Here is a 25,966-nt window from a genome sequence, read left to right as displayed (position 1 = left end):
CCCTGCTCTCACACCCTCCAGCACCCATACACAGAGCTAACCCCCCCTGCTCTCACACTCCAGCACCAACATATACACAGCTTCCCATCCCTATGCTCTCACACACTCCAGCACCAACATATACACAGCTCTGGAACCCACTGCTCTCACACACTCCACCACCAACATATACACAGCTCCCCACCCCCTGCTCTCACACCCTCCAGCACCCATATACAGAGCTAACCCCCCCCGCTCTCACACACTCCAGCACCAACATATACACAGCTCCCCTCCCCCCTGCACCAACATATACACAGCTAACAACCCCCCCGGCTCTCACACACTCCAGCACCAACATATACACAACTCCCTACCCCCCTGCTCTCACACACTCCAGCACCAACATATACACAGCTAACAACCCCCCCTCCCCCCCACTCTCACACACTCCAGCACCAACACATACACAGCTCCGCACCCCCCTGCCCTCACACACTCCAGCACCAGCATACACACAGCTTCCCCACCTCCCTGATCTCACACACTCCAGCACCAACATATACACAGCTCCCCACCCCCGGCTCTCACACACTCCAGCACCCATACACAGAGCTAACCCCCCCCTGCTCTCACACCCTCCAGCACCAACATATACACAGCTCGTACCCCCTGCACTAACATATACACAGCTCCCCACCCCCTGCTCTCACACACTCCAGCACCAACATATACACAGCTCGTACCCCCTGCTCTCACACACTCCAGCACCCATACACAGAGCTAACCCCCCCCTGCTCTCACACCCTCCAGCACCAACATATACACAGCTCGTACCCCCTGCACTAACATATACACAGCTCCCCACCCCCTGCTCTCACACACTCCAGCACCGACATATACACAGCTCCCCACCCCCTGCTCTCACACACTCCAGCACCCATACACAGAGCTAACCCCCCCCCTGCTCTCACACCCTCCAGCACCAACATATACACAGCTCGTACCCCCTGCACTCACACTCCAGCACCAACATATACACAGCTCCCCACCCCCTGCTCACACCCTCCAGCACCAACATATACACAGCTCCCCACCCCCTGCTCTCACACCCTCCAGCACCCATACACAGAGCTAACCCCCCCCTGCTCTCACACACTCCAGCACCAACATATACACAGCTTCCCATCCCTATGCTCTCACACACTCCAGCACCAACATATACACAGCTCTCGAACCCACTGCTCTCACACACTCCACCACCAACATATACACAGCTCCCCACCCCCTGCTCTCACACCCTCCAGCACCCATATACAGAGCTAACCCCCCCCCCGCTCTCACACACTCCAGCACCAACATATACACAGCTCCCCTCCCCCCTGCTCTCACACACTCCAGCACCAACATATACACAGCTAACAACCCCCCCGGCTCTCACACACTCCAGCACCAACATATACACAACTCCCTACCCCCCTGCTCTCACACACTCCAGCATCAACATATACACAGCTAACAACCCCCCCTCCCCCCCACTCTCACACACTCCAGCACCAACACATACACAGCTCCGCACCCCCCTGCCCTCACACACTCCAGCACTAGCATACACACAGCTTCCCCACCTCCCTGATCTCACACACTCCAGCACCAGAATATACACGGATTCCCCACCTACCTGCTCTCACACACTCCTGCACCAACATATACACAGCTCTCCACCCCCTGCTCTCACACACTCCAGCACAAACTCTTATAGTAAGATCTTATACTAAGTAGCTAGCTTGGGGGGCACAATAATCAATTTACACACCCCTTCCCCCACCTACAAAATTGAAGAGATAGTGCCCATACATTGCTGCACAAAGGTTGCTCAACTTAACATATCAGTTGGTATCTTACATAAACCAGCTGTTCTCAGCAGGAGTGCATGTAACATGCTGGTGCTATGCGCAGTGTAACAACCAGGTAAATGATGTTAATTGCACATTTGCTATGCAGCGCATTACTAGACAGGATATCTGCTGTGTATAGTATCAGGTCTCACTGCAGAATCGCAGCTGTATCTCAGATTATGAGTAAAATGTACTCAGCCTTGGAGAGAGCGAGATAAAGTACCAGCCTATTACCACTTACCCGCTTACCGGTCATGTTTATAGGCGATGTTTGAAAATGACAGGAGCTGATTGGTTGGTAGTTGATCTCTCTTTACCCTCTAGAGCTTAGTACATCTGCCCCATTGTGTTAACCACCCGAACACTGAACTAACTGTTTAGGAAAACCGAGCACCAAGCAAGAGGATTTATGTACAATTTACCAACACAGGTGGACGGCCAAACTGGAAGGATCACTTCCAGGGTCAGGGGTTGGTTGCACATTGATAGTTTGCACTGGATGACAAGGATCCTAAATCGGTCATCTTCTGACTGTATTCATGAACAAATAATCATTGGGGCAGATGTATTAACCTGGAGAAGGGATAAAGTGATAAGTGCAAGGTGATAACGCACCAGCCAATCATTATGGATTTGAAAAAATAAGATTTTACTTACCGATAAATCTATTTCTCGTAGTCCGTAGTGGATGCTGGGACTCCGTCAGGACCATGGGGAATAGCGGCTCCGCAGGAGACCGGGCACAAAATTTAAAAGTTTGACCACTAGGTGGTGTGCACTGGCTCCTCCCCCTATGACCCTCCTCCAAGCCTCAGTTAGGATACTGTGCCCGGACGAGCGTACACAATAAGGAAGGATTTTGAATCCCGGGTAAGACTCATACCAGCCACACCAATCACACCGTACAACTTGTGATCTGAACCCAGTTAACAGTATGACAAAACGTAGGAGCCTCTGAACAGACGGCTCACAACAATAACAACCCGATTTTTTTGTAACAACTATGTACACGTATTGCAGACAATCCGCACTTGGGATGGGCGCCCAGCATCCACTACGGACTACGAGAAATAGATTTATCGGTAAGTAAAATCTTATTTTCTGACGTCCTAGTGGATGCTGGGACTCCGTCAGGACCATGGGGATTATACCAAAGCTCCCAAACGGGCGGGAGAGTGCGGATGACTCTGCAGCACCGAATGAGAGAACTCCAGGTCCTCCTTAGCCAGGGTATCAAATTTGTAGAATTTTACAAACATGTTCTCCCCTGACCACGTAGCTGCTCGGCAGAGTTGTAATGCCGAGACACCTCGGGCAGCCACCCAAGATGAGCCCACCTTCCTTGTGGAATGGGCCTTGACAGATTTAGGCTGTGGCAGGCCTGCCACAGAATGTGCAAGTTGAATTGTGCTACAAATCCAACGAGCAATCGTCTGCTTAGAAGCAGGAGCACCCAGCTTGTTGGGTGCATACAGTATAAACAGCGAGTCAGATTTTCTGACTCCAGCCGTCCTTGAAATATATATTTTCAATGCTCTGACAACGTCCAGCAACTTGGAATCCTCCAAATCGCTAGTAGCCGCAGGCACCACAATAGGCTGGTTCAGGTGAAACGCTGAAACCACCTTAGGCAGAAACTGAGGACGCGTCCGCAGTTCTGCCCTGTCCGAATGGAAAATCAGATATGGGCTTTTATACGATAAAGCCGCCAATTCTGACACTCTCCTGGCTGAAGCCAGGGCCAGTAGCATGGTTACTTTCCATGCAGTCACCTCCTTCCTGGCTTTAACCAGGGTAGGGATGACCTCTTCCGGAATGCCTTTTTCCCTTAGGATTCGGCGTTCAACCGCCATGCCGTCAAACGCAGCCGCGGTAAGTCTTGGAATAGACACGGTCCCTGCTGAAGCAGGTCCCGTCTTAGAGGTAGAGGCCACGGATCTTCCGTGAGCATCTCCTGAAGTTCCGGGTACCAAGTTCTTCTTGGCCAATCCGGAGCCACGAGTATCGTTCTTACTCCCCTTTGCCGTATAATTCTCAGTACTTTTGGTATGAGAGGCAGAGGAGGAAACACATACACTGACTGGTACACCCATGGTGTTACCAGAGCGTCTACAGCTATTGCCTGAGGGTCTCTTGACCTGGCGCAATACCTGTCCAGTTTTTTGTTGAGGCGTGACGCCATCATGTCCACCATTGGTCTTTCCCAATGGACCACAATCATGTGGAAGACTTCTGGATGAAGTCCCCACTCTCCCGGGTGCAGATCGTGTCTGCTGAGGAAGTCTGCTTCCCAGTTGTCCACTCCCGGGATGAACACAGCTGACAGTGCTAACACATGATTCTCTGCCCAGCGAAGAATCCTTGCAGCTTCTGCCATTACCCTCCTGCTTCTTGTGCCGCCCTGTCTGTTTACGTGGGCGACTGCCGTGATGTTGTCCGACTGAATCAACACCGGCTGACCCTGAAGCAGAGGTTTTGCCAGGCTTAGAGCATTGTAGATTGCTCTTAGTTCCAGTATATTTATGTGAAGAGACGTCTCCAGGCTTGACCACACGCCCTGGAAGTTTCTTCCCTGTGTGACCGCTCCCCAGCCTCTCAGGCTGGCATCCGTGGTCACTAGGACCCAGTTCTGTATGCCGAATCTGCGGCCCTCTAACAGATGAGCACTCTGCAACCACCATAGCAGAGACACTCTTGTCCTTGTGGACAATTTTATCCGCTGATGCATCTGCAGATGCGATCCGGACCATTTTTCCAGCAGATCCCACTGAAAAGTTCGTGCATGGAATCTGCCGAATGGAATCGCTTCGTAAGAAGCTACCATTTTTCCCAGGACTCTTGTGCATTGATGCACAGATACTTTTCCTGGTTTTAGGAGGTTCCTGACTAGATCGGATAACTCCCTGGCTTTCTCCTCCGGAAGAAATACCTTTTTCTGAACAGTGTCCAGAATCATCCCTAGGAACAACAGACGTGTCGTCGGGATCAGTTGGGATTTTGGAAAATTCAGAATCCACCCGTGTTGTTGGAGCACTACTTGGGTTAGTGCTACTCCGACCTCCAGCTGTTCTCTGGATCTTGCCCTTATCAGGAGATCGTCCAAGTAAGGGATAATTAAGACGCCTTCTCTTCGAAGAAGGATCATCATTTCGGCCATTACCTTGGTAAAGACCCGGGGTGCCGTGGACAATCCAAACGGCAGCGTCTGAAACTGATAATGACAGTTTTGTACCACGAACCTGAGGTACCCTTGGTGTGAAGGGAAAATTGGAACATGAAGGTAAGCATCCTTGATGTCCAAGGACACCATAAAATCCCCTTCTTCCAGATTCGCTATCACTGCTCTGAGTGACTCCATCTTGAACTTGAATTTTTGTATGTACAGGTTCAGAGATTTTAGATTTAGAATCGGTCTTACCGAGCCGTCCGGCTTCGGTACCACAAATAGCGTGGAGTAATAGCCCTGTCCTTGTTGTAGGAGGGGTACCTTGACTATCACCTGCTGAGAATACAGCTTGTGAATGGCCTCCAATACCGTCGCCCTGTCGGAGGGAGACGTTGGCAAAGCAGACTTTAGGAAACGGCGAGGAGGGGACTTCTCGAATTCCAACCTGTAACCCTGAGATACTACCTGCAGGATCCAGGGGTCCACCTGCGAGTGAGCCCACTGTGCGCTGAAATGTTTGAGGCGACCCCCCACCGCCCCTGAGTCTGCTTGTAAGGTCCCAGCGTCATGCTGAAGCCTTTGTAGAAGCCGGGGAGGGCTTCTGCTCCTGGGAAGGAGCTGCTTGTTGCAGTCTCTTACCCTTTCCTTTGCCTCGGGGCAAATAGGAATGTCCTTTTGCTCGTTTGTTCTTATAAGAACGAAAGGACTGCGGCTGAAAAGCCTGCGGCTTTTTCTGCTGGGAGGTGACCTGGGGTAAAAAGGTGGATTTTCCGGCCGTTGCCGTGGCCACCAGATCCGATAGACCGACCCCAAATAATTCCTCCCCCTTATACGGCAATACTTCCATATGTCGTTTGGAATCCGCATCACCTGACCACTGGCGCGTCCATAAACTTCTTCTGGCAGATATGGACATCGCACTTACTCTTGATGCCAGAGTGCAAATATCTCTCTGTGCATCTCGCATATAAAGAAATGCATCCTTTAACTGCTCTATAGTCAGTAAAATACTGTCCCTATCCAGGGTATCAATATTTTCAGACAGTGACTCCGACCAAGCCACGCCAGCACTGCACATCCAGGCTGTGGCGATTGCTGGTCTCAGTATAACACCAGTATGTGTGTATATACTTTTTAATGTATTCTCCAGCCTCCTATCAGCTGGATCCTTGAGGGCGGCCGTATCAGGAGACGGTAACGCCACTTGCTTTGATAAGCGTGTGAGCGCCTTATCCACCCTAGGAGGTGTTTCCCAGCGCGCCCTAACCTCTGGCGGGAAAGGGTATAATGCCAATAACTTCTTTGAAATTAGCAGTTCTCTATCTGGGGTAACCCACGCTTCATCACACACTTCATTCAGTTCCTCTGATTCAGGAAAAACTATCGGTAGTTTTTTCACACCCCACATAATACCCCTTTTTGTGGTACTTGCAGTATCAGAGATATGCAAAGCCTCCTTCATTGCCGTGATCATATAACGTGTGGCCCTACTGGAAAATACGTTTATTTCTTCACCGTCGACACTGGATTCAGTGTCAGTGTCTGGGTCTGTGTCGACCGACTGAGGTAAAGGGCGTTTTATAGCGCCTGGACAGGTACTAACTGGTTTGCCGGCTGTCTCATGTCGTCAACCGACTTTTGTAGCGTGCTGACACTATCCCGTAATTCCATAAACAAAGCCATCCATTCTGGTGTCGACTCCCTAGGGGGTGACATCACCATTACAGGCAATTGCTCCGCCTCCACGCCAACATCGTCCTCATACATGTCGACACACACGTACCGACACACAGCAGACACACAGGGAATGCTCTGATAGAAGACAGGACCCCACTAGCCCTTTGGGGAGACAGAGGGAGAGTTTGCCAGCACACACCCAAGCGCTATAAATATATATAGGGACAACCTTAATAAGTGTGTTCCCTTTATAGCAGCTCAAATATTATAAATATCGCCAATAAGTGCCCCCCCTCTCTGTTTTTACCCTGTTTCTGTAGTGCAGTGCAGGGGAGAGTCCTGGGAGCCTTCCTCGCAGCGGAGCTGGGCAGGAAAATGGCGCTGTATGCTGAGGAGAATAGGCCCCGCCCCCTTTTCGGCGGGCTTCTTCTCCCGGTTTTTTTGGAACCTGGCAGGGGTTAAATACATCCATATAGCCCCAGGGGCTATATGTGATATATTTTAGCCAGAATAGGTATATTACATTGCTGCCCAGGGCGCCCCCCCCCAGCGCCCTGCACCCTCAGTGACCGCTGGTGTGAAGTGTGCGGAGAGCAATGGCGCACAGCTGCAGTGCTGTGCGCTACCTCATGAAGACTGAGACGTCTTCTGCCGCCGGTTTCTGGACCTCTTCTCTATTCGGCATCTGCAAGGGGGTCGGCGGCGCGGCTCCGGTGACCCATCCAGGCTGTACCTGTGATCGTCCCTCTGGAGCTAGTGTCCAGTAGCCTAAGAAGCAAATCCATCCTGCACGCAGGTGAGTTCACTTCTTCTCCCCTAAGTCCCTCGTTGCAGTGAGCCTGTTGCCAGCAGGACTCACTGAAAATAAAAAACCTAACAAACTTTTTCTAAGCAGCTCTTTAGGAGAGCCACCTAGATTGCACCCGGCTCGGACGGGCACAAAAACCTAACTGAGGCTTGGAGGAGGGTCATAGGGGGAGGAGCCAGTGCACACCACCTAGTGGTCAAACTTTTAAATTTTGTGCCCTGTCTCCTGCGGAGCAGCTATTCCCCATGGTCCTGACTGAGTCCCAGCATCCACTAGGACGTCAGAGAAATGACAGTTAGGAGCTGATTGGCTGGTGCATCATCACCATCCACTTATCACTTCTTTATCCCTTCTCCAGGCTTAATACATCTGCCCCAGTGATCCTGCTGCTTTTCGGTCCGTACACATTGCACTGTCCAGACAATAGATTACTTTCCACAGCAGCATACGGAACAGACTACCTGGTGTGGGCATTATTGGACTTTAATTCCCAGACCATACCGAGTTTTGTAATTTAACGGCATTTAGAGGGTCAGAAGCCGCCGGCCCCTACAATTTGCTGCAACCAAAGCATGAGGAGCCCTGTACAACAAGCACAGTCACCTGGAGAACACTAAGAGAACTTACCGTAATGGTGATACGGGAGCGGCTCCCCCATGGAGAAAATCATCGACAGGACAAGCGCGGAGTAACACATTTTCTGGTGCTCTGCAAAAGAAAGCCAAGAATTCAGCCCAGTCTCCCCCGTCTGACCACTGATGAGAAAATACTACTGCAATATGTTACTTATAGCAGAGCCTAGATTCTGCCTCCAGATTAATGCTCCACAGTTTAGGTGTCCCCAGTATTGCGGGTAACCTGATAGGTGTGTAGGACTCTATTGCGCCTGAAATCATCCTTAAGGAATCTCAGTCTCCTACAAATTACAGTCAATAGAATCTCAATGTGACGCTGCCGCCAGAGTCGTGTACGACACAAAGCTTACAGTAAGAAGCGAGGTTGGGCTAGCAAAGTCTGCCATGGTGCTAATCTATCATAGGATGGAGAAATAATGGAGAAATAATGGTGTAAAGGGGCACATACCGGCACTACTGAAACAGCTGCACATTCACTTAATCGGACTGTACCATCAGGAAGCGGGTGTCTTACATCAGGTCAGCTTTGCACGTTACATTTAAAATATCATTACTATCTTATGCCAACCTTTCCAAACATGCACGCACAGTACAATAGATTTAATTCCATGACTCCCAGACAACAGTGAAACAAAAAGCGCCTAACCCTAACTTCCCACAGCCTAACCCTCCCCCCAGTGCCTAACCCTAACCTCCCACAGCCTAATCCTCCCCCCAGTGCCTAACCCTAACCTCCCACAGCCTAACCCTAACCTCCCACAGCCTAACCCTCCACCCAGTGCCTAACCCTAACCTCCCACAGCCTAACCCTCCCCCCAGTGCCTAACCCTAACTCTCCCCCAGTGCCTAAACCTAACCTCCCACAGCCTAACCCTCCCCCCCAGTGCCTAACCCTAAACTCCCACAGCCTAACCCTCCGCCTAGTGCCTAACCCTAACCCCCCACAGCCTAACCCTCCGCCTAGTGCCTAACCCCCCACAGCCTAACCCTCCGCCTAGTGCCTAACCCTAACCTACCACAGCCTAACCCTCCCCCTAGTGCCTAACCCTAAACTCCCACAGCCTAACCCTCCGCCTAGTGCCTAACCCTAACCCCCCACAGCCTAACCCTCCGCCTAGTGCCTAACCCCCCACAGCCTAACCCTCCGCCTAGTGCCTAACCTACCACAGCCTAACCCTCCCCCTAGTGCCTAACCCTAACCTCCCACAGCCTAACCATCCCATAGACTAACCCTTACCTCCCACAGCCTAGCCCTCCCCTAGTGCCTACCCCTAACCTCCCACAGCCTAACCCTCCCCCTAGTGCCTAACCCTAACCTCCCACAGCCTAACCCTCCCCCTAGTGCCTAACCCTAACCTCCCACAGCCTAACCCTCCCCCTAGTGCCTAACCCTAACCTCCCACAGCCTAACCCTCCGCTTAGTGCCTAACCCCCCACAGTGCCTAACCCCCCACAGCCTAACCCTCCCCCTAATGATTAACCCTAACCTACCACAGCCTAACCCTCAACCCAGTGCCTAACCCTAACCTCCCACAGCCTAACACTAACCTTCCATAGCCTAAACCTCCTCCTAGTGCCTAACCTTCCCCTCTCACAGCCTAACCCTTCCCCTAATTCTTAGCCCTAACCTCCTACAACCTAACCCTCCCCCTAATGCTTAACCCTAACCTCCCCAGCCTAACCCTCCGCCTAGTGCCTATCCCCCCACAGCCTAAACCTCCCACTAGTGCCTAACCCTCTCCCCAGTGCCTAACCCTAACCTTCCACAGCCTAACCCTAACCTACCATAGCCTAAACCTCCCCCTAGTGCCTAACCTTCCCCTCTCACAGCCTAACCCTCACCCTACTGCTTAACCCTAACCTCCCCCAGCCTAACCCCCACCTAGTGCCTAAGCCTAATCTCCCACAGCCTAACCCTCAACCCAGTGCCTAACCCTAACCTCCCACAGCCTAACCCTAACCTTCCATGGAATAAACCTCCTCCTAGTGCCTAACTGACCCCTCTCACAGCCTAACCCTTCCCCTAATTCTTACTCCTAACCTCCTACAACCTAACCTTCCCCCTAATGCCCAACCATAAACCTACCTTAGCCTAACCCGGGTGTAGTATGGTATGCCTGCGGCCGGGCTCCCGGCGACCAGCATACCGGCACCAGAATCCCGACCGCCGGCATACAGACAGCGTGGCGAGCGCAAATGAGCCCCGCTGCGGGCACGGTGGCGCGCTACTTATTCTCCCTCAAGGGGGGTCGTGGACATCCAAAAGGCAGAAAAAGTGTCGGTATGCCGGCTGTCGGGATTCCGGCGCCGGTATACTGTGCGCCGGGATCCCGACAGCCGGCAAACCGAAGACCACCCGCCTAACCCTAATGACAGCATTCTGAAGAATGTTCCATGTCTGCATTGTGACTGCATCCCAATTTGCACAGATTTCTGTGTCTGTCTGGCTGACTTAAACCTGGTTTTAACCAGCCACAGAACCTGTGTAATTCATGTGCCCTGATTAAAAGGGATATTCCAGCAATGCTAAAATGGTTTGCTATGCGAATGTTGAACAACATGAAAAGCAATCTGGTGTCCTGACTTCAAATCTAAGGGGTTTCTGAGAGAGGGGAGAACCGCAGACTAGCTACACGGGTGGGTAGATGAAATAATGGGTGAGCCAAAAGTGAATTACCCCTTTAAACAGTTAACAAAAATTTCTGACTTTGAACAGGATGTGTCAATCGGATTTCACAAAAGATGCCCAATTGCCCTTGAGAATAGAAACTTGTTTATTGGTTAAAGGTCGGCTTTTGTGCAACTTTACAAACTGCATAATGACTTTGCATCAACCTCCCCGTCTCCTCTACACACATCAGGAAAACATCCAAATGGGAATCTGGCGCTTGCAAAACAAACTTGGCACCAAGTCGCTAAGTGGAGAGAAAAAAAAAAGCAAGAAATTGAGGGAATTAATTTCGGGGATTAGTGGCAAAATGTTCACACTCTAATGGAGTTAGAATCGCACACAATTAGGACTGGGCCGTTATTAAGTCTATCCTTTCATGTGTTCGGGCGACACCACATTTTTATTTTATTATTTTATGAAAGGAGGGGTGTGAGCGCTTCCAACCTACACGACGAGTCCCCGTGCTGGAAATCTCACTTCAAAGCCCTGAAACGTTTAACCAGTTGGCTTCAGTCATATCGAGCAGTTGACACAGATCCCCGGGAGTTGTCTGGGAAGATTCTATATACCCTCACCAAATGGAGGCACGGACTGTTTACCAAGCGTGAAGGGGATTACAATAACAATAAGGCAGCCGCCAGTCCTAAATTCCTAAAACCCAAAACAGCTTATATCGTCTCCGATTCAAGGTCACTTAAAAAAAAAAAAGAAAAAGAAAAAAGGGAACAACATTCCAGGCCGCCATCGGCAATAACGCAATCTTATTTGCTACGTGTTGGTGTTTTACAGTTTATTTTGTAAATAGCGATGCACACTGTTCTATACAGTCATACAGGATATGGGATAAAGTTAGACACTAGAGGTGTATGTAAGCCAAGCGTAACAAAATTTCCCTTAAGACACCAATCTGTAGGCAGAACCCGTGCGGTCTTCTGCTGCTGGTGCCCATCCACTTCAAGGTTCGTCATGCTGCGTGTTCAGAGATGCTCCTCTGCATACAAGTGTCACAGTCAAACAGTCTGTCCATTCTCCATTAACCTCTCTCATTAAAAAGACCTTTTCACCCACAGAACTGACGCTCCCTGGATGTTTATTCCTTTGTGCATCATGGTCTGTAAACCCTAGAGACTGCTGTTCCGGAGATCCTCAAACCACCATGTTTAGCACCAACAATCAGTCCAGTCAAAGTCATTTAAATCACATTCCTTCCCCATTCTGGTAATTGACCGGAACAACTGAACCTCTTGACCATGTCTGCATGCTTTAAGCACTGAGTTGCTGACACTTGATTGGGTGATCAAATATTTGCACTAATTAACATGTACAAACACAAACGCAAAACAATTATTAAGTATAAAAAGTAGGGCCCCCAAAATAAAATTAGGGATTAATGAATAAACCAAAAACTGTAGGATCGTCATTGCAATAAGCAACGCACGACAATTTATTATTCATTTGTAAAACATTGGAAATAATAAGATTTTAAACCTACCGGTAAATCTTTTTCTCCTAGAGGATGCTGGGGACTCCGTAAGGACCATGGGGTATAGACGGGCTCCGCAGGAGATATGGGCACTATAAAGAGCTTTAGAATGGGTGTGCACTAGCTCCTCCCTCTATGCCCCTCCTCTAGACCTCAGTTAGAGAAACTGTGCCCAGAGGAGATGGACAATACGAGGAAAGGATTTTGTTAATCTAAGGGCAAGATTCATACCAGCCCACACCATCCACACCGTATAACCTGGACTATACGCAACCAGTTAACAGTATGAACAAAAAACAGTATCAGCTAAAGACTGATCTCAACTGTAACATAACCCTTATGGAAGCAACAACTATATACAAGCCTTGCGGATTTTGTCCGCACTGGGACGGGCGCCCAGCATCCTCTACGGACTAGGAGAAAAAGATTTACCGGTAGGTTTAAAATCTTATTTTCTCTTACGTCCTAGAGGATGCTGGGGACTCCGTAAGGACCATGGGGTTTATACCAAAGCTCCAGACCGGGCGGGAGAGTGCGGACGACTCTGCAGCACCGACTGAGCAAACGCAAGGTCCTCATCAGCCAGGGTATCAAACTTATAGAACTTTGCAAAAGTGTTTGAACCTGACCAGGTAGCTGCTCGGCAAAGCTGTAAAGCCGAGACGCCTCGGGCAGCAGCCCAAGTAGAGGCCACCTTCCTAGTGGAATGGGCCTTTACTGAATTTTTTAACGGCAAACCCGCCGTAGAATGAGCCTGCTGTATCGTGTTACAGATCCAGCGAGCAATAGTCTGCTTCGAAGCAGGAGCACCAACTTTGTTGGCTGCATACAGGACAAACAGTGCTTCTGTTTTCCTAACCCGAGCCGTCCTGGCTACATAGATTTTTAAGGCCTTGACTACATCCAGGGACTTGGAATCCTCCAAGTCACCCGTAGCCACAGGCACCACAATAGGTTGGTTCATATGAAATGAAGAAACCACCTTAGGCAAAAATTGAGGACGAGTCCTCAACTCTGCTCTATCCACATGGAAGGTCAAATAGGGGCTCTTGTGAGACAAGGCCGCCAATTCGGACACCCGCCTTGCAGATGCCAAGGCCAACAACATGACCACCTTCCAAGTGAGAAATTTCAATTCAACCGTTTGAAGAGGTTCAAACCAGTGAGACTTCAGGAACCGCAACACCACGTTCAGGTCCCAAGGTGCCACTGGGGGCACAAAAGGAGGCTGGATGTGCAGCACTCCCTTTACAAAAGTCTGGACTTCTGGGAGAGAAGCAATTCCTTCTGAAAGAAAATAGACCGGGCCGAAATCTGTACCTTAATGAAGCCTAATTTTAGGCCCATATCCACCCCTGTCTGTAGAAAGTGGAGAAAACGGCCCAGATGGAAATCTTCCATAGGAGCATTCTTGGCTTCACACCAAGAAACATATTTCCTCCAGATATGGTGAAAATGTTTTGCCGTCATCTCCTTCCTAGCCTTTATCAGAGTAGGGATGACTTCCTCCGGAATACCTTTCCCAGCTAGGATTCGGTGTTCAACCGCCATGCCGTCAAACGTTACCGCGGTAAGTATTGGAACACGCAGGTCCCCTGTTGTAACAGGTCCTCCCTGAGAGGAAGAGGCCATGGATCTTCTGTGAGCATCTCCTGAAGATCTGAATACCAGGCCCTTGGAGGCCAATCTGGAACAATGAGGATTGTTTTCACTCTTTTTTGTCTTATGATTCTCAATATTTTCGAGATGAGAGGAAGAGGGGGGAACACATAGACCGACTGAAACACACAAGGTGTCACCAGGGCGTCTACCGCTACTGCCTGAGGGTCCCTTGACCTGGCACAATACCTCCAAAGCTTCTTGTTGAGGCGTGACGCCATCATGTCTATGTGAGGAATTCCCCAAAGACTTATCTCTGTAAAAACGTCCTGATGAAGTCCCCACTCTCCTGGATGGGGATCGTGTCTGCTGAGGAAGTCTGCTTCCCAGGTGTCCACTCCCGGAATGAAGACCGCTGACATAGCGCTTACGTGATTTTCCGCCCAGCGTAGAATCCTGGTGGCTTCCGCCATTGCCACTCTGCTCCTTGTCCCGCCTTGGCGGTTTACATGAGCCACGGCTGTGACGTTGTCTGATTGAATCAGAACCGGTAGGTCGCGAAGAAGATTCTCCACTTGTCGTAGGCCGTTGTATATGGCCCTCAATTCCAGTACGTTGATGTGTAGACAAGCCTCCTGGCTTGACCATAGCCCCTGAAAATTTCTTCCTTGTGTGACTGCTCCCCATCCTCGGAGGCTCGCGTCCGTGGTCACCAGAACCCAGTCTTGAATGCCGAACCTGCGACCTTCTAGAAGGTGAGCACTTTGCAGCCACCACAGGAGAGACACCCTGGCCCGGGGGTACAGGCTTATCTTCTGATGTATTAGTAGATGGGACCCTGACCACTTGTCCAGGAGGTCCCACTGAAACGTCCTTGCAAGAAACCTGCCGACGGGGATGGCCTCGTAGGCTGCCACCATTTTCCCCAGAACTCGAGTGCATTGATGAACAGACACTCTTTTTGGTTTTAGCAAGTCTCTGACCATGTTATGGAGGTCCTGGGCTTTTCCCATCAGAAGAAAAACCCTCTCCAGTTCCGTGTCCAGAATCATGCATAGGAATGATAGCCGAGTCGTTGGAATCAATTGTAACTTTGGCAGATTGAAAATCCAACTGTGTTGTTGTAGCACTCTCAGGGAGAGCGACACACTCTTCTGCAATTGATATCTCGATCTTGCTTTTATCAGGAGATCGTCCAAGTATGGGATAATTGTGACTCCCTGCCTGCGCAGGAGCACCATCATCTCCGCCATCACCTTGGTGAAAATCCTCGGGGCTGTGGAAATCCCAAACGGCAACGTCTGAAACTGGTAATGACAGTCCCGTACATCGAATCTCAGGTACGCCTGATGAGGAGGATATATGGGGACATCAAGGTATGCATCCTTTATGTCGAGTGACACCATAAAATCCCCTCCTTCCAGACTGGAGATCACAGCCCGGAGCAATTCCATCTTGAATTTTAACTTTTTCAAGTACAGGTTTAGGGATTTTAGATTTAAAATGGGTCTGACCGAACCATCTGGCTTCGGGACCACGAACAGGGTCGAATAATACCCTTTCCCCTGTTGGACTAGGGGAACCTTGACACAGCTTTTGAATTGCAGCTAACACTACTTCCCGCTCTGGGGAAGAAGCTGGCAAGGCCAACTTGAAAAATCGGCGAGGGGGCACCTCTTCGAATTCCAGTTTGTAGCCTTGGGATACAATATCCATCGCCCAAGGATCCACGTCTGACAGAACCCAGACCTGGCTGAAGAGTCGAAGACGTGCCCCCACCGGTGCGGACTCCCTCAGTGGAGTCCCAGCGTCATGCGGTGGATTTAGTAGAAGCCTGGGAGGACTGGGAACTAGCTGGAGCAGGTGCTCTCTTTCCTCTACCCTTATCTCTGGCGAGGAAAGATGAGCCCCGACCTCTTCTGGACTTATGCGACCGAAAGGACTGCATCTGATATTGTGGAGTTTTCTTTTGCTGCGTGGGAACAAAAGGCAAAAAGGTAGATTTACCCGCGGTAGCTGTGGCAACCAGGTCCGCGAGACCTTCCCCAAATAAAACTTCACCTTTGTATGGCAAAACCTCCATATGCTTCTTTGAGTTGGCATCACCCGTCCATTGGCGGGTCCACAGGGCTCGACTAGCAGAAATCGCCATGGCGTTGGCTCTCGAACCCAGCAGCCCAACGTCTCTTTGAGCGTCCCTCATATATAAGACTGCATCTTTAATGTGGCCTAAGGTCAATAAAATGGTATCCCTGTCTAGGGTATCAAGGTCAGCTGACAAGGTATCCAAGCTGCAACTGCACTACACACCCATGCCGATGCTATTGCCGGTCTGAGCAAAGCACCTGTATGCGCATAAATAGACTTTAAAGTTGTTTCCTGTCTGCGATCAGCAGGATCCTTGAGGGCTGCCGTGTCCGGAGACGGTAGCGCCACCTTCTTGGACAGGCGTGTTAAAGCCTTATCCACCCTGGGTGAGGATTCCCACCCTACCCTGTCCTGTGCAGGGAAAGGATACGCCATGAGAATCCTTTTGGGAACCTGCAGTTTTTTATCTGGAGTTTCCCAAGCTTTTTCAAATAACTCGTTAAGCTCATGGGATGGGGAAAAGGTTACCTCAGGTTTCTTTTCCTTATACATGCGCACTCTCGTGTCAGGGACCGAGGGGTCATCTGTGATATGTAAAACATCTTTTATTGCAATAATCATATAATGAATACTTTTGGCGACCCTTGGGTGTAACCTCGCATCATCGTAGTAGACACTGGAGTCAGAATCCGTTTCGGTATCAGTGTCTGCTATTTGGGATAGGGGACGTTTTTGAGACCCAGAAGGGCCCGGTGACCCAGTCGAAGCGGTGGATTGACTCCCAGCTTTTTCTCTGGACTCTGCTTTGTCCAATCTCTTATGTAATAAGGTCACATTTGCATTTAAAACATTCCACATGTCCATCCAATCATGAGTCGGCGTTGCCGACGGAGACACCACAATCGTCTGCTCCACCTCCTCCTTAGCTGAGCCTTCTGCATCAGACATGCTGACACACTCGTACCGACACCCCCCCACACACAGGGATATAGTTATAAGGAGACAGTTCCCCAATAAGGCCCTTTGGAGAGACAGAGAGAGAGTATGCCAGCACACACCCAGCGCCAACTGACACTGGAAAATAATCTCCCAGATAATAGCGCTTTTATCTTAATCACTGTGTTAATACACTCACTGCGCCTTACAAGTGCCCCCCCCCCTCCTCTTTTCAGCCCTGTGTCACCGTGTTCAGCAGGGGAGAGACCGGGGAGCCAGCTTCTCTGCAGATCTCTGTGGAGAAAATGGCGCTGGTTAGTGCTGAGGGACCAAGCTCCGCCCCCTCCAGCGGCAGGCTTCGGTCCCGCTCAAAATATCACAAAACTGGCAGGGGATTTATAGAATTACTGCCTCCGCAGTGTCTAACCTTATAATGCCAGAATCAGAGGTTTTTATTGCTGCCCAGGGCGCCCCCCCTGCGCCCTGCACCCATCAGTGCCCGCTAGTGTGTGTAGTGTGTGGGAGCAATGGCGCACAGCGGTACCTCAGTGAAGATCTGAAGTCTTCTGCCGCCTTGAAGTCTTCTTTTCTTCTTATACTCACCCGGCTTCTATCTTCCGGCTCTGCGAGGAGGACGGCGGCGCGGCTCTGGGACGAACAGCGAGGGGAGACCTGCGTTCCGACTCCCTCTGGAGCTAATGGTGTCCAGTAGCCCAAGAAGCAGAGCCTATCACTTAAGTAGGTCTGCTTCTCTCTCCTTCGTCCCACGATGCAGGGAGCCTGTTGCCAGCAATGCTCCCTGAAAATAAAAAACCTAACAAAATTCTTTATCAGAGAAACTCAGGAGAGCTCCCCTGTAATGCACCCAATCTCCTCTGGGCACAGGATCTAACTGAGGTCTGGAGGAGGGGCATAGAGGGAGGAGCCAGTGCACACCCATTCTAAAGTTCTTTATAGTGCGGAGTCCCCAGCATCCTCTAGGACAGATGGTTCTCAAACTCGGTCCTCTGGGGCACACACAGTGCATGTTTTGCAGGTCTCCTCACAGAATCACAAGTGAAATAATTAGCTCCACCTGTGGGCCTTTTAAAATGTGTCAGTGAGTAATTAATACACCTGTGCACCTGCTGGGTTACCTGCAAAACATGCACTGTGTGTGCCCCCGAGGACAGAGTTTGAGAACCTCTGCTCTAGGACGTAAGAGAAAACATACTAAATATTATCTTGCTGAACATTCTGTAAAGCAGGCTGTGCAATATAGGGTATATCATAGTGACAATAATATATATATATATATATATATATATATATATATATATATATATATATATATATACATATACATATACATACATACATACACACACACACACAGCAGCTTTTTAATATATAACTTACAGTTAGTAGAGCTGTACATTTTGTTGTAACTTTTCAGTCAACCATAACACTTCCGTATAATCAGTATAGGTGTGAGTGTTAGCAGTATGGTGGTAAAGTGTGTCCCTACCATCGCCCCTGTCCCAAGAATGTGTGTGTCACCGTTGCAGCTGTAACTGCGTTGGTACTGCATAGCTGGAGCTGTGTCTGTATGCAGCACACATGTTCTCTTACGTCTTGCAGTGATTTATAAAAGGATTCTGCCCCTTAGATTCAGTCCTTGGCTGCAATTCCCGGCCCTGCATCGCACAACACACTGAGCGCACCTATCACGTCGCTTTTCTCGTCTCACTCGCAGGATTTTAACATGAAGTGACATTCATTTAGTGAATAATAAATACGTAAAACCAGACTGCGCTCGATCACAGAGTGCATAAAAATGACAAAAACGAAACATAAAACAGACTGACAGAAATGCCACCCAGGAACCCGCGCCATTGTCCAGCTCCTCTAACACAATGCTGCACAGCCTGATGGGAAATACAGCCTTATTCTTCTCATACCCACCGAGCCCAACACGTGTGAGCACATAATGCAGCAAACAACGCGTACCTTACATGGGTCACATTAATGCTTGTTGTGCTACAGTACACACAGATCCCATTTTAACGAGGAACGGAACCAAAAACACGTTTAGACTATAAATAAATGTATATATATTTATTTACATGGTCCCAGGACCTGTATGACGTTCAGAAGTGTATATGTTCACAAGAACATCATCCCCATCCCAATTACTTCATGTAGCAGAGCTGCTCACAGTGTGCCTAATTCTGAGTTGATCGCAGCAGCAAATTTGTTAGCAGTTGGGCAAAACCATGTGCACTGCAGGGGGGGCAGATGTAACATGTGCAGAGAGAGTTAGATTTGGGTGTGGTGTGTTCAAACTGAAATCTAAATTGCAGTGTAAAAATAAAGCAGCCAGTATTTACCCTGCACAGAAACAAAATAACCCACCCAAATCTAACTCTCTCTGCAAATGTTATATCTGCCCCACCTGCAGTGCACATGGATTTGCCCAACTGCTAACAAATTTGCTGCTGCGATCAACTCTGAATTACCCTCAGTGACTGTACTGGACTAGAAAACAGCCAGTCAGCCAGCCTGTCTTCCCCCCCACCCACCAAAAAGTAAGTTCTGGGACAACAAACAAGGGGTTGGGGCCGCATTACAGACGCCGGGATCCTGGCCGCAGAAAATGCCGGCGGTGAGGGGGGGGGGGGGGGGGGTTGCGAGTAGAACCAAGCCCCTTGTGGGTTCGAAGGTAAATGACACTCGCCACAGGTTCTACTCTCACTCTATAGCTGTCGTGGACACGCAGGAGCGAGAATAGTCCCGTCTGGTCGGCATGCCGACTGTCTGTGTTTTGAGTATCCCGATGTAACACAGGATACATCTGACATTATCCGTTGTGACCGTATACATTATATATGTTGTACTTTTATGTTCTTATATACGGAATATTTGAAACTGCAAGGTCAGCTGCAGCATGGCTTCCGGAAGAACTGGCCACGCCTTGTACAGTAAATAGGATTTGTTTTTATATTGCGACAAATCCCTGGCTGAATATTGGTAGCGCAATTAGTTTGATATAGTTGGACTGCATTAAAGCCTTCAACGCGGTTCCACAGAATACAATGTTAAATAACAAAGGCTAGTTCTAGATGAAGCCTATTCAGACTGTAGTGTAGAACAGAGAACAATACTTGGCCTTGTCTTTTTATTAATGAGCCTGTAGGTACGAGGTAAAGTACACACATACTGTATCTTAACGACGCTATAGTCTTATTTCAGCCATAATGACGTGGCACTTAACAAGACGAAGGTGATAAAAGAAACGGTTGACAAGGAAAACAAAATAACCCCCGGCCGTTAAACAGCAGAACCGAACTCTTAGTGTTAAGCGAAGAATAAAAGCTGCGCTAGAAACCGTTGAATCGACCGCTCGGCTGATAATAATGTAATGGAAAGCATATAATCACCATGGCAGGTTCAGCCCCGAGAATTTCTTTACACAGATCAAGATTCAGCTAAACCTGTCACTTTATCATAGCACAATACGCGGCGTAAAAAGCAGCGCAGAGACCGATGTGACAGGGAAACCTTTTACTCTACGTCTAGGCGTCTGGAGAAGAAAAATATTTCCGACAACAAACACGCACACACAAAAAAAAAAGAAAAGTATGTGATTTCATCTGTAAAGTGCCGGCCCGTAAATGGTCAAGGAGACAAAAACTGATTTTAAACCATTAAAAAGGGACAGCGGAACAGAAAATAAACTTAGTGTAACGGTTTATTGTGTCCTCTAGTGATAATGATTCCCAACAGCAAACTTTTCACCGCGTTTAGACAATAGCCCACAAGAGATGCTGGCATGGGTAAAAAGGCTGAAAACGCTAAATTTTTACTTAAAATTATTTAGATGGATATTTCTCTTTGGTGACAGGCTTGTATGAGAGTTCAGTAAGTTTCTACAGCATAGAGGACGGCTAGTCAGTCACACAGGGTGTGCAGCAGTAAAGATTGAACCTGGGGTAAGCCGTAACTGCAGCACCCAAATGTGTTTAGCACCATCTCCCGGGCACCTACCTCCTATTCTAGAGTGATGTAACAGAGAAGCTCCACCCCTGTGCAGGCGTTACCATGTTAGGTTTATAATAGTTTGGAATAAAGTAATGAGACAGTATGCTGGAATATACACTGCTCAAATAACTAAAGGGAACACTTAAACAACACAATGTAACTCCAAGTCAATCACACTTCTGTGAAATCAAACTGTCCACTTAGGAAGCAACACTGATTGACAATCAATTTCACATGCTGTTGTGCAAATGGAATAGACAACAGGTGGAAATTATAGGCAATTAGCAAGACACCCCCAATAAAGGAGTTGTTCTGCAGGTGGTGACCACAGACCACTTCTCAGCTCCTATGCTTTCTGGCTGATGTTTTGGTCACTTTTGAAAGCTGGCGGTGCTTTCACTCTAGTGGTAGCATGAGACGGAGTCTACAACACACACAAGTGGCTCAGGTAGTGCAGCTCATCCAGGATGGCACATCAATGCGAGCTGTGGCAAGAAGGTTTGCTGTGTCTGTCAGCGTAGTGTCCAGAGCATGGAGGCGCTACCAGGAGACAGGCCAGTACATCAGGAGATGTGGAGGAGGCCGTAGGAGGGCAACAACCCAGCAGCAGGACCGCTACCTCCACCTTTGTGCAAGGAGGAACAGGAGGAGCACTGCCAGAGCCCTGCAAAATGACCTCCAGCAAGCCACAAATGTGCATGTGTCTACTCAAACGATCAGAAACAGACTCCATGAGGGTGCTATGAGGGCCCGACGTCCACAGGTGGGGGTTGTGCTTACAGCCCATCACCGTGCAGGACGTTTGGCATTTGCCAGAGAACACCAAGATTGGCAAATTCGCCACTGGCGCCCTGTGCTCTTCACAGATGAAAGCAGGTTCTCACTGAGCACATGTGACAGACATGACAGAGTCTGGAGACGCCAAGGAGAACGTTCTGCTGCCTGCAACATCCTCCAGAATGACCAGTTTGGCAGTGGGTCAGTAATGGTGTGGGGTGGCATTTCTTTGGGGGGCCGCACAGCCCTCCATGTGCTCGCCAGAGGTAGCCTGACTGCCATTAGGTACCGAGATGAGATCCTCAGACCCCTTGTGAGACCATATGCTGGTGCGGTTGGCCCTGGGTTCCTCCTAATGCAAGACAATGCTAGACCTCATGTGGCTGGAGTGTGTCAGCAGTTCCTGCAAGACGAAGGCATTGATGCTATGGACTGGCCCGCCCGTTCCCCACACCTGAATCCAATTGAGCACATCTGGGACATCATGTCTCGCTCCATCCCCCAACGCCACGTTGCACCACAGACTGTCCAGGAGTTGGCGGATTCTTTAGTCCAGGTCTGGGAGGAGATCCCTCAGGAGACCATCCGCCACCTCATCAGGAGCATGCCCAGGCGTTGTAGGGAGGTCATATAGGCACGTGGAGGCCACACACACTACTGAGCCTCATTTTGACTTGTTTTAAGGACATTACATCAAAGCAGGATCAGCCTGTAGTGTTTTTCCACTTTAATTTTGAGTGTGACTCCAAATCCAGACCTCCATGGGTTAATAAATTTGATTTCCATTGATAATTTTTGTGTGATTTTGTTGTCAGCACATTCAACTATGTAAAGAACAAAGTATTTAATAAGAATATTTCATTCATTCAGATCTAGGATGTGTTATTTTAGTGTTCCCTTTATTTTTTTGAGCAGTGTATAAAACAAAGATATACCAAATATATAAGCAGGAAAAGGGGAAAAAAAAAAACAAGAATTTACTCACCGGTAATTCTATTTCTCGTAGTCCGTAGTGGATGCTGGGACTCCGTAAGGACCATGGGGAATAGCGGCTCCGCAGGAGACTGGGCACAACTATAAAGAAAGCTTTAGGTCTAACTGGTGTGCACTGGCTCCTCCCACTATGACCCTCCTCCAGACTTCAGTTAGGATACTGTGCCCGGAAGAGCTGACACAAGGAGGAAGGATTTTGAATCCCGGGTAAGACTCATACCAGCCACACCAATCACACCGTATAACTCGTGATACAATACCCAGTTAACAGTATGATAATAACCGAGCCTCTCAACAGATGGCTCAACAATAACCCTGTAGTGAAGCAACAACTATATACAAGTATTGCAGACAATCCGCACTTGGGATGGGCGCCCAGCATCCACTACGGACTACGAGAAATATAATTACCGGTGAGTAAATTCTTATTTTCTCTGACGTCCTAAGTGGATGCTGGGACTCCGTAAGGACCATGGGGATTATACCAAAGCTCCCAAACGGGCGGGAGAGTGCGGATGACTCAGCAGCACCGAATGGGCAAACTCTAGGTCCTCCTCAGCCAGGGTGTCAAACTTGTAGAATTTTGCAAATGTGTTTGACCCCGACCAAGTAGCTGCTCGGCAAAGTTGTAGAGCCGAGACCCCTCGGGCAGCCGCCCAAGAAGAGCCCACCTTCCTCGTGGAATGGGCTTTCACTGATTTAGGATGCGGCAGTCCAGCCGCAGAATGTGCAAGCTGAATCGTACTACAGATCCAGCGAGCAATAGTCTGCTTTGAAGCAGGTGCACCCAACTTCTTGGGCGCATACAGGAAAAATAGCGAGTCAGTCTTTCTGACTCCAGCTGTCCTGGAAACATATATTTTCAGGGCCCTGACTACGTCCAACAACTTGGAAGCCTCCAAGTCTTTTGTAGCCGCAGGCACCACGATAGGTTGGTTCAGATGAAACGCTGATACCACTTTAGGGAGAAACTGGGGACGAGTCCTCAATTCTGCCCTATCCATATGGAAAATCAGATAAGGGCTTTTACATGACAAAGCCGCCAATTCGGATACACGCCTGGCCGAAGCCAAGGCCAACAACATGACCACTTTCCACGTGAGATATTTCAAATCCACGGTTTTAAGTGGCTCAAACCAATGTGACTTTAGGAAATCCAACACCACGTTGAGATCCCAAGGTGCCACTGGAGGCACAAAAGGGGGCTGAATATGCAGCACTCCCTTAACAAAAGTCTGAACTTCAGGTAGTGAAGCCAGTTCTCTCTGGAAGAAAATCGATCGAGCCGAAATCTGGACCTTAATGGAACCCAATTTAAGGCCCATAGTCACCCCTGACTGTAGGAAGTGTAGGAAACGGCCCAGCTGAAATTCCTCCGTTGGGGCCTTCCCACGCAACATATTTTCGCCATATGCGGTGATAATGGTTTGCGGTTACTTCTTTCCTAGCCTTAATCAGCGTAGGAATGACTTCCTCCGGAATGCCCTTTTCCTTCAGGATCCGGTGTTCAACCGCCATGCCGTCAAACGCAGCCGCGGTAAGTCTTGGAACAGACAGGGCCCCTGCAGCAGCAGGTCCTGTCTGAGCGGTAGAGGCCATGGGTCCTCTGACATCATTTCTTGAAGTTCCGGGTACCAAGCCCTTCTTGGCCAATCCGAAACAATGAGTATAGTTCTTACTCCTCTTCTCCGTATTATCCTCAGTACCTTTGGTATGAGAGGAAGAGGAGGGAACACATAAACCGACCGGTACACCCACGGTGTCACTAGAGCGTCCACAGCTATCGCCTGCGGGTCTCTTGACCTGGCGCAATACTTTTTTAGCTTTTTGTTTAGGCGGGACGCCATCATGTCCACCTGTGGCCTTTCCCAACGGTTTACAATCAGCTGGAAGACTTCTGGATGAAGTCCCCACTCTCCCGGGTGGAGGTCGTGCCTGCTGAGGAAGTCTGCTTCCCAGTTGTCCACTCCCGCTATGAACACTGCTGACAGTGCTAACACGTGATTTTCCGCCCATCGGAGAATCCTTCTGGCTTCTGCCATAGCCGTCCTGCTTCTCGTGCCGCCCTGTCGGTTTACATGGGCGACCGCCGTGATGTTGTCTGACTGGATCAGTACCGGCTGGTTTTGAAGCAGGGGTTTTGCCTGACTTAGGACATTGTAAATGGCCCTTAGTTCCAAAATATTTATGTGCAGGGAAGTCTCCTGACTTGACCATAGTCCTTGGAAGTTTCTTCCCTGTGTGACTGCCCCCCAGCCTCGAAGGCTGGCATCCGTGGTCACCAGGACCCAGTCCTGTATGCCGAATCTGCGGCCCTCTTGAAGATGAGCACTCTGCAGCTACCACAGCAGAGACACCCTTGTCCTTGGAGACAGGGTTATCAGACGATGCATCTGAAGATGCGATCCGGACCACTTGTCCAACAGGTCCCACTGAAAGGTTCTTGCATGAAACCTGCCGAATGGAAGCTACCATTTTCCCCAGGATCCGCGTGCAGTGATGCACTGACACCTGTTTTGGTTTTAGGAGGCCTCTGACTAGAGATGACAGTTCCTTGGCCTTCTCCTCCGGGAGAAACACTTTTCTCTGTTCTGTGTCCAGAACCATCCCCAGGAACAGTAGACGTGTCGTAGGGACCAGCTGTGACTTTGGAATGTTTAAAATCCAGCCGTACTGTTGTAGCACTTCCCGAGATAGTGCTACCCCCCAACAACTGCTCTCTGGACCTCGCCTTTATCAGAAGATCGTCCAAGTACGGGATAATTAAAACTCCCTTCTTTCGAAGGAGTATCATCATTTCGGCCATTACCTTGGTAAAGACCCTCGGAGCCGTGGATAGACCGAACGGCAACGTCTGGAATTGGTAATGACAATCCTGTACCACAAATCTGAGGTACTCCTGGTGAGGATGGTAAATGGGGACATGCAGGTAAGCATCCTTGATGTCCAGTGATACCATGTAATCCCCCTCGTCCAGGCTTGCAATAACCGCCCTGAGCGATTCCATCTTGAACTTGAATTTTTTTATATATGTGTTCAAGGATTTCAAATTTAAAATGGGTCTCACCGAACCCCTTCCTTGTTGAAGTAGGGGCACCTTTACTATCACTTGTTGTGAATACAGCTTGTGAATTGCCTGTAACACTGCCTCCCTGCCTGAGGGAGTGGTTGGCAAGGCAGATTTGAGGAAACGGCGGGGGGGAGACATCTCGAATTCCAGCTTGTACCCCTGAGAT

At 49.4% G+C, this 25,966-nt stretch overlaps 1 protein-coding gene across 2 annotated transcripts in view; it reads right to left on the bottom strand.

The window, feature by feature from the left end:
- NCKIPSD (NCK interacting protein with SH3 domain) overlaps positions 1-25,966 on the bottom strand; it is a 297,008-nt gene that overhangs the window by 10,190 nt on the left and 260,852 nt on the right. For both annotated transcript variants that reach the window (XM_063941150.1, XM_063941149.1), the window contains exon 9: positions 8,156-8,236. In XM_063941150.1, the coding sequence (XP_063797220.1) occupies positions 8,156-8,236 (81 nt within the window). The remainder of the gene's footprint in view (positions 1-8,155; positions 8,237-25,966) is intronic.

The sequence above is a fragment of the Pseudophryne corroboree genome, chromosome 9 (genome assembly GCF_028390025.1).
Source record: "Pseudophryne corroboree isolate aPseCor3 chromosome 9, aPseCor3.hap2, whole genome shotgun sequence".
Taxonomy (NCBI): Eukaryota; Metazoa; Chordata; class Amphibia; order Anura; family Myobatrachidae; genus Pseudophryne; species Pseudophryne corroboree.
Note: the sequence above shows the minus strand (reverse complement) of the source record. Positions and strands in the feature narration are given on the sequence as shown.